The following is a 15,701-nucleotide window of genomic DNA, read 5'->3' as shown; positions in this document are numbered from 1 at the left end:
GTGAATTTCCAGACTTTTCAAGACAGTGTCCATGCAGTATGTAACATTAACCCGAATTTATGTATACAGTTCCAATGTATAAAAGAACTCATCTAAAAATATTTTTTCAACAAAGATTAATACAATGGTGGCTGTGGCTGCTTCACTAAAACACACAAAAAACCTTTTCATCTGCGAGGTTTAAATTAGATTTGTTCAGACTTAAAAGATGTGCCCTTCTTTTGGTTTTATGTAATCTAAAAGGAAAAAAAGTCAAAAATGTTTAATGATTATAATTTTATTTAATACACAATAAGAATTTATGGCATGAAAAATACAGCCATAAACATAAACAGCTAAAATTGGAAAATACAAAAAAACCTCCACATTTATTTTATTTTACATGTAAATTTGTAATCTGGCTCTAAATCCAGAGATGTCGACCTCGGTTTATAAAAAATGCATGAAGCGGTACCTGTGCCCAGCCTTACAAGAGGGTTGGTCTGTAACAGAGCAGAGATCAGGGCCTGGGCATCTGCAGGCAAAGCATCATCACCATCTGGCCAAACGATGTCATCTACAACAGACACCAATCAGAGAGCACAGGTTACAAATGTTAAGATGATAAGTCACTAGACGTCCAAATGAAATCAGTTTTCTTACCTGTGATGACCTGTCCAAAGAGCTCCTCAGGAGTGTCTCCAAAGAAAGGCACACAGCCCACCAGGAACTCATAGAGGATGATGCCCATGGCCCACCAATCAATGGGTTTTCCATAGCCTTGACGGAGAATCACCTCAGGAGCGATGTACTCAGGGGTCCCACAGACCTGTGAGGAGTGATGGAGAGATTGTGGAGGAGAGAAGAGAAAGATGAGCAGAACATTAAAATAATTCAAGCTGTTGTTGTGCATGTCATGAAAAGCTCTGAAATCCAGGTTGGTTCATCCAAACTTCAAGCAAGCTCCTGTGAAAGCTATTTGTTTAAAGCTGTTGAAATCTCTGCCAGTGAGGAAACACTGAGCTTTTTGTTGTTAGAGGAGCATCGAAAATACCAGTGAGGAATCAATTAACAGCTTCCAGGTTATAATTTAATACAATGACACAGATAATTACTGACGAGGTACTAAAAAGAGGACTTCCCAAATAAAGGCTTAAATACAAGCTAGGATATATTCTATTTATTCTTATCATGAGATGACTCGTCATTTTTTATTTCACGGAAAAAGTGTCTGAGAAGTTGACACATCAGTAAATAAGCAAATATTTTTATTGGGTCAAATTTCACCTGACTCAGTCTGAGATATGAACCGAGTCATTTGTTCAATAAACATTTGTGTAGGAGGGTTTTCTGGATTCAGTGGTGATTTTAAAATTAGGATCTATAGTGTTGTGAAACAATTATTTGCCACCTAACTGATTTTTGTTTTGCTTTTCAGCCACAATTAAATGTTTCAGACCATTAAACAAATATTAATATCAGACAACGATTAGCTGAGTAAACACAATAGGCAATATTCAACTTATGAATTCTTTTATTAAGAGAAAAAACTCAGCCCTATGGGAAATCATGGCTTTTATTTAATCATGATTTCAACTGTAATTACCATGGGGAAACCATATTTTTGGGTTTTACTAGCCAAACCCAAGCCTGATTATGACCTGACTTGTAGAATCAAAAAATCTCTTAAACAGAACCTGTCTGACTACTTGAAGTAGGCTAAAATATCTAAAAAGCAACACATCATGTCCCAAACTGAAGAAATTTAACAAGAGATGAAAAACAAATTTATTTACATTGATCATTCTGGAAAGGTTTACAAACCCATTGGTCCATTTCCAAGGGTTTGGAACTCCAATGCACCACACTGAGAGCCGTTATCCCTAATGAAGAAAATCTGGCTGGAACAGTGCTGAACCTTTCAAAGAAAGTGGCCGGCCTACCGAACTTACTTCAAGAAAGCATTAAGAAGTCATCCAAGAGGTCACAGAAATAACCCAGAACAACTTCTAAAGCTCTGCACTTGCCTCAGTAAAGTCAGTGTTTAACAATTAGAAAGAACCTGGACAAAATGGCCTCTGTGGGAGAGTCCCAAGGCCAAAAACCATGCTGACCTTAAAAAGGCTCATTTCAATTGGCTAGAAATATCACGAAGATCCCCAAGACCTCCATCCATATTCTGTGCACTGACAAGACAATGATTAAGTTTTTTGGAAGGTGTGGGTCCTGTTACATCTAGGGTAAAACTAAAAACTTTATTTTTCAATAAAGTTTTCTTTTTCTATAAAGTGTCTGACTGAGAAAGGCTTGCCTCCCAGAACAAGTTGAGGATTTTGTTGGACCAGAAAATGTTATGAAAATACGGGCATTCTATTGGATTTAAGAGAAGAAACACTAAAATGGTGTCTTCAAATATTCAGTAAATTACTTGTGGTGTGTTTACATGTCTATGGTATCACTCTAATATTTATGCTGAGCAAACTGTTCATTAATCACAGAAAAACAAAGTGGAGGGCAATAATTCTGTTTCTGCCCCTTCACAAATTGATTCTCTTGTTCATAGTGTTTCTTCATCATTGCGTGATGCATTAGACAATGCAGCCCCCTTGAAAAAGAAGGTAATTATTCATAGGAGGCAGGCTCCTTGGTTTAATTCAGAGCTGCGTACTTTAAAGCACAATGTTAGAAAATTGGAGAGAAAATGGCGCTCTACACATCAAGAGGATTCCTACTTAATCTGGAAAAATAGCTTACTGTTGTATAAAAAGACACTTCACTAAGCTAGAACAGATTGTTTCTCATCATTAATAGAAGAGAACAAGAATAATCCTAGGTTTCTCTTTAGTACAGTTGCTAAACTTACACAGAGTCATAGCTCTGTTGAGCCATCCATTCCCTTAGCTCTCAGCAGTCATGACTTTATGGGATTCTTCTTAAATAAAATTGATTCTATTAAAAAGAAAATCTTTGACATACTCCCGAAGATGATTACTTCATCCTCAGCAAGTGAGACAACATTGGAAATAACTGCAGAACCTGATTTGTGTTTGGACTGTTTTGAACCTGTGGAGCTTCCTGAGTTATCAGAAATATTAGCTTCATCTAAACCTTCAACTTGTATGTTAGACCCAATCCCAACCAAATTATTTAAGGAAGTGTTCCCTCTGATTACCAGCCCATTTTAGGTATGATTAACCTATCCTTAGTAAATGGATATGTGCCACAGGCTTTTAAGGTAGCTGTAATTAAACCTTTACTTAAGAAACCTTTGCTTGATCGAGATGACTTGAAAAATTACAGACCTATATCCAATCTTCCATTCTTATCTAAAATTCTTGAGAAAATATTTGCTAATCAAATGTGTGATCTGTTTGAAGAGTTTCAGTCAGGCTTCAGAGCTCATCATAGCACTGAAACAGCTCTGCTGAAAGTCACTAATGATATTCTCCTAGCCTCAGATAATGGACTTGTGTCTGTACTTGTCCTGTTAGATCTCAGTGCTGCATTTGATACAGTCAATCACAAAATTCTCTTAGAAAGGTTGGAATATGCTGTAAGGATCAGGGGAACAGTGCTAGGCTGGTTTAAATCTTATTTGTCTGACAGATTCCAGTTTGTTCATGTAAATGATAAATCATCTTTAAACTCCAGGGTTAATTGTGGAATATCACAGGGTTCAGTCCATTAACATTAACTTTTCCTTCCCATAGAAAGTACTCCTGGATCAGTGCCTATATGTTCTCTTTGTGTCTCTGCTCTGTTCTCTCAAACCCCCAGTCGGTCATGGCAGATGGCCGCTCACACTGAGCCTGGTTCTGCTGGAGGTTTCTTCTTGTTAAAAAGGAGTTTTTCCTCCCCACTGTCGATACATGCATGCTCAGTATGAGGGATTGCTGCAAAGTCAACCCCAGAGTCTGTCCACTGTCTCTACATGCTCATCCAGGAGGAATGACTGCTACAAGTCACTGACTGGATGCAATCTGCTGGGTTTCCTTAGATAGAATTTTTTTTTATCCAATTTTGAATAAATAACTGAATCTGACTGCACTGTTCAATGGTTAGGATTAATTGGGATGTATGTACCTGACTTTGTGAAGTGCCTTGAGATGACATGTGTTGTGAATTGACGCTATATAAATAAACTGAATTGAATTGAATTAATGTGCAATTCTGTTGCAGAGTACTAAATGCATGTTTTTATTTGAGAATGTAAGTGCTTTTACTTGTGTCTACTGTCTCACAAAAACAGGCATTGATACTGACTCGATAAGGAACTCCATTAAAAACTTAAAAGGCAAATGTGTTGTCTGTGCCAGCCACAAATATGAGATGATTACTGGCAGACTAACAGACGCCTGTGGAATCCATGCGGAAGCCAGAATGACTGATTACAGTTTAATTTAGAGTCTAAATAATAACTTTGATTGCAAAATTGATTTGTGATGGAGATGGAGAGCACTAATGATTCAGTAACTGCAACTACACAGGAAGTATTGTGATGTAGCATGTTTTCAGAGCTTATTGGTTTTTTGCAGGATGACTTGGCAGGACTGCATGAATAGCTGGAGGCGAAAAGACAATGTTTTATATTGCTGAGCAACATCTGGATATGTTGTCTTTTGTAACATCTGCATGACGTTGGCACATAAACACAGTAAACTTGATACACATACACGTGGTACAGGGTACTGAGCTTCTATGCTTCATACAATCAGAAGACTAACCAAATGAATGTTGCCTGGATAATTTCTCTTCAAAAGTTACACACCTGGAGGTGCTACAAAAGTAATTCTGCTCTTTGCAAGAAAGGGTCATGGTCCTCACTGACAAGAATGGAGACAATGCTGCTGTAACATTTGTACATTGGGGGTAAAGGAGCAATCTGAAGCAGCCCCTCGCCCCACAGTCTCTTGGCTAAGTTTCTACAGGTGGATTTGGGCCTCGACACAACTCCTACCTTGGATCAGGCGCATCACGGTTTGCAGTATGTCTCTCTGAAAGAAAAATGCCCCAGGCCATTCATTGTGGTGTTTCATTAGTTTATTCTATGGACCTGCCATCTATGCAATCTTTCAGTTGCGTTGAATGTCCTTACTTATTTTCCGTCTTGAGTAAATTGGGCTTATGTCCATATTTTATTGAGTGGATTAGGATTTTGCATTCAATACATTTGGCATCTATTTGCTCTAATAATGACACGTCAGACTACTTTTCATTACATCCGGTCAGATTTGGCGTGGTGGTTGGCCTTCCCTGTCTGTCTTGCAGGTCAAGTTAACACTATTAAAATGGTGATCCTGCCAAAATTGCAGTTGGATGAGATGGTATCTACTTATATTTGAAACAAAATGTCCAAGGACATGAAAATCTCAACTTCAGAGTGCTAAAGGTGACAGGGGCTTAGCCCTACCAAATTTCTTATATTATTATTGGGCATTAAATTTTGTAAAAGTATCAATCTGGCTCTGTACTTTTAAGGAGAACAGAGGTCCACTGTGATCTATCATGGAGCTTCACTCTTGTATCCCTACCTCACCTGTTGCTATGATAGTTAGTTCTATTGTAGGTGGTGGTCATATCAAGAACCCTTTTCTTAGAAACTATCTCCATTTGGTCTCAGTGTAGATTACATTTTGGGGTTAAACGAACACTAATTTGTGCCCTTATAACATTACATTTTCTCTTCATATCAGCCCAGTAGGTACAGCAAGGGGTTAGTGCAATTTAGTGATCTTTTGAAAATGGGTTTTTCATGTTATTTGATATGATCATCAAGATCATGTGTGACCAAGGGAGATCACGTCAAGGTGTGTAGTTTTGTCTTAGTTTCCAACTTATCCATCTCTTCTGCTCCCTTGTCCTGAGTAAGCTTGCTTGTGTTCTAAAATCTGCTACTAAAGGCCAAATTTCATGAATATATAACTCATTGCATGTAAGTCCTTCCTCCCTGTCTAAACTCAGAGAGGCCTGGGAAGAGGACTTGGGAACACCGATCCTGGACAAGGTTTGGGATCTTAGCATTAGCTGTATTCGTTTATCCTCTGTGCATGCCATTGTCTAATACAGCTTAAAGTGTTATTGTGGTCATTTAATCAAAAGCTACATTGGCGAAGATACTGAATATGATACATTAGATTATAGTTGTCCTTGGTGTAAACAGTCCCCAGCACAACACTAGTCACATGTTTTGGCCTTGCAACGCTTTATGTGAGTACTGGGGTGTCATCTTCAAAGCTTTTTTTTCAGGTCTGTTAAAGAAATTTGGATTAGACCCATTGGTAGCAATTTTTGGTATTTGGATGAATCAACATTACTTCTTATCAGTCTAATATAATTTCCTTTGCATCATTGCTAGCATGCAGGTTGATACTTTTGAACTGAAAGGATGCGCGATTCTCGTCTTTTATTCAGTGGTTGTGAGATGTAATGATGTGTTTAGAAATGGAGACACTATGGTACAGTTTGCAGGGTTCACTGAAAAAATACTACAGAACGTGGTCACCCAGAGCAGTAGTCATTCATATACTGTTTTGTTACAAAGAAATGTGAGGTAAGGTTAACATGAAAGTAAATTTGTGAGTGTGTACAATGGAATATGTATTGCATTCTGCTTCTGTAATATGCAGCTGTTTATTTTTTATAAGTTTTGTATTTAGCTTTACTTTTGTTGATGTTTGCCCGGTGGTGTGCCACAGACAGGTATCGATCCGTCAACATTGTTTTGTCTTTGTTGTTGTCATATTAACAGGAAAGTTTAAAAAGTTACACACCTGTTTTTTTTTTTTTTTAAAGGTACAGACAATAAGGTACAAAATAGCAACAACAATGTTTTAAAAGTACCATACATTACTACTATTGAGTACAGCAGAAGAAACAAAGCATGTATTTTTTGTGACTATATTCATCAGTTTTATTGATACAACAATTACCTTTCATTTGAACACTGACAGTCAACTTGTACTCAATGTAAGCATCTACTCAAATAAAACTCAATTTTAGACTCCTTTAAACTGTGTTGATTATTAAAGTGTGGTTTGTCCTGCAAAACCTTTCAAAGTAAACAAATTAACTGCTTGTAAATGTGTAACTAAGAAAGTGGGGCACATCACCCCGGTTCTAAAGTCCCTACACTGGCTCCCTGTAGCTCAGAGAATAGACTTTAAAATACTTCTGTTAGTCTATAAATCACTGAATGGCTTAGCAACAAAATATATTACAGACTTGTTGTCAGTGTATCAACCACCCAGACCTCTCAGGTCTTCTGGCTCAAATCTACTCTGCATACCCAGAACCAGAACCAAACATGGAGAAGCAGCTTTTAGTTCTTATGCTCCACAAACCTGGAATAAACTCCCAGAAAACTGTAAAAGCACCAAAACCCTAAGTTGCTTTAAATCAAGATTAAAAACGTATTTGTTTAGAGTGGCCTTTGAATGTGTTATCTAAACATTATTAGTTACGTTTTCAGTCCAATTTTCCTTTCATTTTCTTATCCATCATTCTATTCTCTCTTTTTTTTTGGATTACCTCAATTGTTTGATTTTCTGTATCATTGTAATGTTTTTCCTTATGTACAGCGCCTTGAGTGCCTTGTTGCTGAAAAGCGCTATATAAATAAACTTAACTTAATTTCACTTATAAAGGGCCTTGAAGTACTTTGATGCTAAATTGTGACAAGGACCCATTAACTACCATCAGTTCACTCCTACACTACTACTTTTACTGTTCGATTGGATGTTTGTTTTACGATAACATACTAAGTAAGCAAAGGAAATAACATATTAATTCTACCACCATTTTGTACTTATTAATGAATAGTGTTCTTGTGGCCCCAGATTTCCTAATGTTTTCCACCACACTCCTCTACGTTCAGGTTATGCTATGTGCAAAATGTTTTTTAACTTGACTGTTGGTAATGCAAATAAATTTCCGCAAATACCACGCATATGTTGAACCAATGACACGATGCAGATGCTTAATCTGCACTGATGAAGATTAACTCATGACAGCATGGTGAATGCTCAAAGTGGTGTAAACTACATGCAATTCAACGTTCTTGCTAATGAATCTAGCTAATAATAATTTGACCAGTTTGTGTGTAGGCTGTGTATAGACTGTGTATAGAGCATTAAAGGTTCAGACCAAGGCAGTCAGGCTATCACTAATTATTTAGTAACTTATTGATCACCAGTTAAGCCCACTTGCCATGGATTTGTTTGGACATGTGAAAAACGTATGTTGCCTGAAACAACACAATTGCTACTCATACATCAGAGCAATGGCCCAATTATAACATCAATTAATCTCAAGCTATGATATACAGATGCTTAACTCTCTTTGGCATGGAAGATGCTTGAAACTGATTGTGAAGCTGATGGTATGACCTAGTTTTGATTAAGCTAGCTAATGATTATGTTGACACCTTGGACCACTCTTAGAGCTTTAAAATGTAATTTAAAGGTGGTCAGAAAATCCTTAAATATAAAACAAATGTAAGTGATGAAGATGTTATAGCAAAAGTAACACTACCCTGTCTTGACGCAACAGGACAAAACATTAATTCCACATGCCTGATCCTAATACACATGCACTATTCAGCATAGGAGCCGCTCTATGGAGCTAAATTGGGGCCATAAAGTTTGTTCAAACAAAAAAAATTTGAACCTGAAAAATAAAAGTTTGTTCAAAAGAAAAACATTTGAACCTGAAAAATAATTTTGAACATCCCCCCAAAAAATGTGAAAACTGGAAAAAAAGTTTTGCAACTGAAAAAGAAACCTGATGTGAAACTGGAAAAAATAAGTTCAAAACTACTTTTCAGATTCAAGTTTTTTTTCCGAAGTTGCAGATTTTTTTCCGGCTTCAAACTTTTGGCCCTGTTTTGGCGTGGGGGCGGGGCCTCAGATCACGGGGGTGAGGAATCATGACTGACAGCTCAACACAGCGGCTGAACAACATATTCCCAGCTGTTGCATTCAGGGACCGTGGGATTATCTGTAATACATCATCAATATTCTATATATATGTGATTGGTTTTGAATGATAACATCGATAGAAGCAGCTTACGTGAATACACGACGCGCATCTCAGAGGAGAAAATATGATCTTGACAGATTTGCACAGCATTTTAAGTTCGTGTTGGAGATTTCCCATGCTCTCAACATAAAGCAAACGAATCGCTAAGCGGCGGGAATGAAACCAGATGCAAAACGAGCCGGTATTTTCCGAATACCCCTGCATAATTAAGCCTGGGCTTTTTTTCTGATCTCCGCTCTTCATTGTCAGCTCAGCTGCAGCGCATGTTATGTGTTACAGATCAGCTGTTCGCCAGTGTGCAGCAAAGCTGATCTGCCTGATTGGAGCAGAGGAGAGGTTTGTCCGAGCTACCGCACCCTGTTGGCGGTCAGACCTCTCGGGAGTCTCTCCAGTCCCTGGCTCCCAGAGGCGATCAGACTATCTAACACTGACTCTTAAAGGGACGACTCTCAAACAGTTTCTAACTTTCAGTTCCTTTAATCCAAATTAAGGCAGAGGAATGATTACAGAGATCAGCGCTGAGGCTCAGACCTTCGCAGTTTATAAAAGGATGAGGAAGAGCCCCGAAAGAAGGTCACATGTAGTTTTATATCTGGCACTCCAATGCAATGGATGTTTCCTCCATCAGTGATTATCAGTAGACTATGTGTCACCATTGTGGTGTCTATCTGTTAGATTATGTAGTAGCTGGTGTCCATCCTTAATCTAAGTGTGCTGTGGCTTTCTAATCAAACCAGTTACAGCCTGCTCCACCATCAAACCCAGTGCCCCAGCCACAGGTCATTCATGACAAACCTTGGGCCATTTATCTTTGTAATGTGTGTCGATGAGCATTCTTATCCTATTCTAACAAAAAAGGATACATTAGAACTTATGATTTACATCATTATGGTATAAGTGGGAAAAACAGCTTTGAGTCATATAAATAAAGGTTATCCCTAACAGGTTGATATGGCAATGTTTAGGGCACAATAGTCCAGCAAAATATCAGCGCCCCGGAAACTGTCGCCTCTTGCGTACTTGATATCGTGCTCGCCCTTATGGGCCGGTGGTTCATGGGCTGAAGTGTACCACCGGCCCATTTAAAAAGTAACCCTTGTCCCTACACACGCGTGCATGCACACACACATACATATATATATATATATATATATATATATATATATATATATATATATATATATATATATATATATATATAAATATAGCAGAGAGAGAGATGCACTGCGGACCTCTCTGCTGGATGCCAGACACAAACGGAGATTTTTATATATATATATATATATATATATATATAAAACGGTGCTGAAGTGAACCACCATCCCACTAAGCCAGCGGTCCACTGGAGATTTTCCCGGTTGACCCGTATGCCAGTTTGCCACTGGCTGTGAAAATACCAACTCGTTTTGCATCTGGTTTCATACCGCCGCTTAGTCTGGTGGTTCTTTTGCTAGATGTTGAGAGCATGGGAAATCTCCAACATGGACTTAAAAGGTTGTGCAAATCTGTCATATTTTCTCCTCTGATATGCGCGTTGTGTATTCACGTAAGCAATTACATATATATAGAATATCGATGATGTATTACAGATAATCGCAGTTCCCACGGTCCCTGAGTGCAACAGCTGGGACTATGTTGTTCAGCCGCTGTGTTGAGCTGTCAGTCATGATTCCCGTGATCTGAGGCCCCGCCCCCCACGCCAAAATAGGGCCAAAAGCTTGAAGCCGAAAAAAAAAAATCTGCAAGTTCAAAAAAAAAAACTTGAATCTGAAAAGTAGTTTTGAACTTATTTTTTCCAGTTTCACATCCGTTTTTTTTTTTCAGTTGCAAAACTTTTTTTCCAGTTTTCACATTTTTTGGGGAGAGGTTCAAAATAATGTTTCAGGTTCAAATGTTTTTCTTTTGAATAAACTTTTATTTTTCAGATTAAATTTTTTTTCTTTTGAACAAACTTTTATTTTTCAGGTTGAAATTGTTTTTGTTTGAACAAACTTTTATTTTTCAGGTTCAAATTTTGTTTGTTTGAACAAACTTTATGGTCCCAATTTAGCTCCATACACATCATCATACATACATCAAAGACTTCACAGGACTTCATGTTCTAAAAAATCATTTTCATTTCATTCAGACATGGGTAATATGGCTTTAAGATGCCATTGTGCATAACAAGTAAGATAACACTGTGAAAGCTGCTGAAGAATGCAAAAAAAATCAAATTAAATTAAATAAAACAAAACAAGACAGTAATGCATCTTACCCCATTCTGACACTGTAGCAGACTGTGAAATCTACACCCTTCATCTTACAGACACTATAATAGGTGTGCATCGTAAGGAACACATATGTACTTCATAGTTGATGTTTCTTAAACGTGCATCAGTTATTTAGATTTAGACTCACATAAAATACATGTTAAAAAAGATAACAAACAGTATGACTTTTCAAAAAAGATTCTTAAAAAATTTTCAAACAAAGGTAAATATGTTTCATTGTTGCCTGGTCTGACTGTACCTGTTTGTCCAGGAATTCCCGAGCATCTTTCTCTATGTGTCCTTCATACAGGTTGGTGGTAAGGCTCATTAGACCCATTTTTGACAAACCGAAGTCTGTTAGCTTAATGTGCCCCATGGAGGTGATCAGTAGACTGCATGGAAAGAGGGAAAAGGCATTACCACTGTTGAAAAGGGGAAAATAAACTTTCTTGCTGCTGTGCCCTTAATGTTTTTGTTTTAATAAATTAACATGTTTTGGTATTGCCCTGTTCAGTACTTGTCTTTTTGGTTCTGAGCTACTGCTTTTTGATAGATAATAAGCAACTGGTCGGTTATAAAATTCTGAAACTATGAGCTAAAGAACATTTGATCATATTTAGAAGTCACTATGGTCTCTTGTTAAATCTAGGCTTAAGAATTTAATTCACTTTGCAGGTCATAAAGCTCAGCAAAAGCGCGTAATTATCTTATCAGTTTAATTCTGGTGTGGTGAAGCAGGGTATTCTGTAAAACATGGAGGGCATGCAAACACAAATTCAATTCATTACTGTAGCACAGATAACTCACTTGTCAGGTTTCAGGTCCCTGTGAACAATACCATAATTGTGCAGATATTCCAAGGCCAAAACAGTTTCAGCAAAATACATTCTTGCGAGCTCCACAGGCAGAGCTCCAATGTTCTTCAACAAAGTGGCACAGTCACCTCCTGAGAAAAACAAACAGCTTTAATAATCAAGTGTGACGTCTGTCAATTTGTAACTATAACAGAAAACATACAATTTCGCCTCAATCCGTAAATGAAATGGACTGAATTTATATAGCAGTTTTCTAGTCATACCACTCAAAGCGCTTTACACTAGAGCCACATTGACGCTGTTGCACTCACTTACGTGCACATTCACACACTGATACTCTAATTGGTAGGCAGCTTGGAGTTGAGTACCTTGCCCAGGGACACAACAACATGTGACAGGAGGAAGTTGGAAACAAACCCGCAACTCTTGGTTTGTAAGACTATTACTCTTCCCACTGTGTCATAGTCACACTGATGAAATAGAAATATATCATTGATCTGTTTTGGATGACTTTTTTGTAATATGCATTTAGGGAGAAATATTCCATTATGCATAATAACATCATTTTTCTTTATGCATCTCATCTTTATAATATATGATAATTTTGGTTAATATTTCCTGATACCATGATTCTTTTAGTCTCCTATGTGTCATATCTTCACACCTCCCCCTGACACCTCTGAGATGACTGTTTACACCTGCTGGGGTGATCTGATCACAAATGAATATACCTAAGTGCCTCAGTATACATTTCCATAAGCACATGGCCATGCTACAGCGTGCACTTTGGTTGGTGACAAATGGAACATCAGAATCAAGTCAATGTTTACATAAATTTAGCCACTAGTACTACATATGAGATTCAGACTGCTAGTAAAGTCTAAGTTAAATGCTTTTTAAAACATTCCACTCTGCTTTATATAATAATTACCATGCTCCTTGGCTAATAAATGATTATCAGTCATGCCAAAAAATTAGAAATGCCCTCAAAATGTAGGAAATTAAATGATATATTATTTGTTGTGTAAGATATTTTAACTGTGGCAGTATTTTTATTTCATTTATAGCCTCAATCAGTGCAATTTTTAAACTATGCAAGACCACATTAGTTTATATTAAAATGCTATTAACTAAATCTATGTGGTATCTTTCACAAGTCCTTGTAGGCTGTTGCTTTTGTCTTTTAATAAAGTTATAAATTAAAACAAACCAACAAATGTTTTAAACAGGAAACAGACCCTTAAATAAACACAGTTTCAAAATTAGCCCAAACAGTCAAAAACCTCCTGCCTAACTATGACTATGAGTCAAAATCAGAAAAACTTTCTTATGGGCAGAAAGAGACCAGTAGAGTGTCTATATTAGGAGCATTATCTCTCATATATATGTATCACGCGGATTTTAGGACACAAATATGTTTCATCCAAAATTACTCCCTTGTTCCTGTTCATTGCTGTTGCTGCAGCCCTGCATGAACCAGGACATCACAATGAATAATGCTGCATCTTTTGATAACATATAATCAGTAATAGTAATCGGTAAACCCATTGGCTTAATGTGAAAACTATTTTGATGTGAGGGAAGACTTTTTTCACAAGCTCCAAACTATTGACATGGCACTCAATGAAGCAATTTTCACACATCCAAGCTAATGGTATGTTCACGAAGAACAAGCACTGTAAAGGTAATGCAAAAATAAATAAAGCTTTTATCTGTGGGTTCTGTGCATGCTCACTTAAAAGTGGCACTGATTGCAACAATTGACGCTTCCTTCGTCGAAATACACTGACAGCATAAAAGGGAAGTAGACTGTTTCAATGGAGACATGTGACTGCATGACAATATAATAAATATGAGACAAAGAAATGCAGGAAGGAAATTCTTCATTGTGCACAGAGTTAATGTAAGAATGCCTTTTATCTGGTGGCAGCTGCAAAAGCTCTAATCGTTTAAAATGATATCTCCAAAACTGCATTTATTCCTGACGCTGTCACCAAAATCTCTGATTAGAAAGAAATTTTATTTTACTCACTTATTATTCACGATGTGGAATCTAGTTACTTTTCTTATTTCTGTTGAATACAGTATTATCAAGAGTAAGAATAAAATAGTATTCAGAGCAGATTTCGTATTTATATAGTATACAGGATAAATAGTTTTTTCCATAACTACAATAAGAAACATAAGCTGTTTCATTTCTTACAGTGTGACAATAACCAAATGAACTTCATTACTGTTTTTGGTCAGTTACGATTATCAAAATTATTTGAACAATGTCAGAATAATAAAAATGAGAACTCTTTTAGAGAATATATTTTTTTAATCAGAAATTTAAAAACACTAAAATTCCTTTGCCTTTTAAAATTTGGTAAAGTCTGGTGCTCTTCGGTTTTGTGAAGTGAGTTTGCAGATCTTCTTAACTTACTGTTGGTTTTGCTATTTGCTGTTGTTTTCATATTTGGAGCATTTTTATTTTTGCCTCTGTCTATTTTCTGTGATTGCAGCATTTTCTTTTTCAGTGTTTTTCTGTTGCATTGGATTTTTGTGTTTTGGAGTTTGCATCATTCATGTGTTTGCACGTTTTCACCGTTTGTTTAGCTGTTTGCTACATGTTCTACCTGACAGCCCACATGCAAATCCTGTGTATCTGATCAAGAAAAAGAAGGGCAAGCAGGATATGTTCCTGATCTCACTCCATCTCTGATATAAACCAGTCCCGACCTAGTTACCTTCCACATATTCCATAACCATGCAGAGATGGCGGCGCGTTTCGAAGGAACAGAACATGGAGACTACAAAAGGGTTCTCTGCAAAGGTAAGGATGTCCCTCTCCACAAATGCCTGCTGGATCTGATTCCTCAGTATCAGATTCTGCTTGTTAATCTTCTTCATGGCAAATCGCTGACGTGTCTCCCTGTGCCTCACCAGATAGACCGCACTGCAAAGAAGAGTAAAGAACAGGGGAAGAGGAATGAGAAGAAAGATGTTCTGAACATAGTATATACAACAGATTTATAGTAACCTAATTTTTTTTTAACTTCAGCACATTTTTCCTGACTAGGGCAGGCTTTACACAGGAGGTGCTTTCTTTGCTCCCTAAGCCACCTTAGGCAGCTTTTATCATGCAGCAGCATTTGCACAGGTCAAGATAAAAATAACACTGTATGTTATTCATGCTTTTAAATCCCTATAAGCTTATTATTTCCTGAATCCATTTTAAAATTATGTAATATACTTTCAAATCAATGAAAAACCCCATTCCGAATGTTAGACAAGAATCCCAATAAAATGTGTGCATTCTGAATCCCGTTGGGTTTTACTTCATTGGCTTTTAAATACTGCAAAGGCAAAGAAGGAGAAGAAGATAAAAAACTAGATCAGAGTTTTCAAGTCCATTTTCATTTGGATCTTTTCCATGCCAAAAAATACTTTGTCTCACATATCAATGAGACATTGACAGACATAACTTTGCACAGAATACATGCAAGTCCAGAAACACGGTGGATCTGTAGGTTACATAAAGACAGTATTATATCTACCTATAAAATATCATAGGCCAACACAGTTTAGTGGCAAACAGAACCCTTAGACCTGTGCATTTTGGTTTTCTGATATAGTG

General features: G+C 37.2%; 1 protein-coding gene across 3 annotated transcripts in view; it reads right to left on the bottom strand.

Annotated features, from left to right (window-relative positions):
• Positions 1-15,701, bottom strand: part of mast1a (microtubule associated serine/threonine kinase 1a) — a 147,671-nt gene that overhangs the window by 15,424 nt on the left and 116,546 nt on the right. For all 3 annotated transcript variants that reach the window (XM_047365946.1, XM_047365947.1, XM_047365948.1), the window contains 5 exons: positions 14,812-15,020; positions 12,075-12,213; positions 11,527-11,659; positions 643-808; positions 455-556 (listed from right to left, as the gene is read on the bottom strand). In XM_047365946.1, the coding sequence (XP_047221902.1) occupies positions 455-556; positions 643-808; positions 11,527-11,659; positions 12,075-12,213; positions 14,812-15,020 (749 nt within the window). The remainder of the gene's footprint in view (positions 1-454; positions 557-642; positions 809-11,526; positions 11,660-12,074; positions 12,214-14,811; positions 15,021-15,701) is intronic.

Source organism: Girardinichthys multiradiatus, chromosome 5 (genome assembly GCF_021462225.1).
Source record: "Girardinichthys multiradiatus isolate DD_20200921_A chromosome 5, DD_fGirMul_XY1, whole genome shotgun sequence".
NCBI classification, from domain to species: domain Eukaryota; kingdom Metazoa; phylum Chordata; class Actinopteri; order Cyprinodontiformes; family Goodeidae; genus Girardinichthys; species Girardinichthys multiradiatus.
Note: the sequence above shows the minus strand (reverse complement) of the source record. Positions and strands in the feature narration are given on the sequence as shown.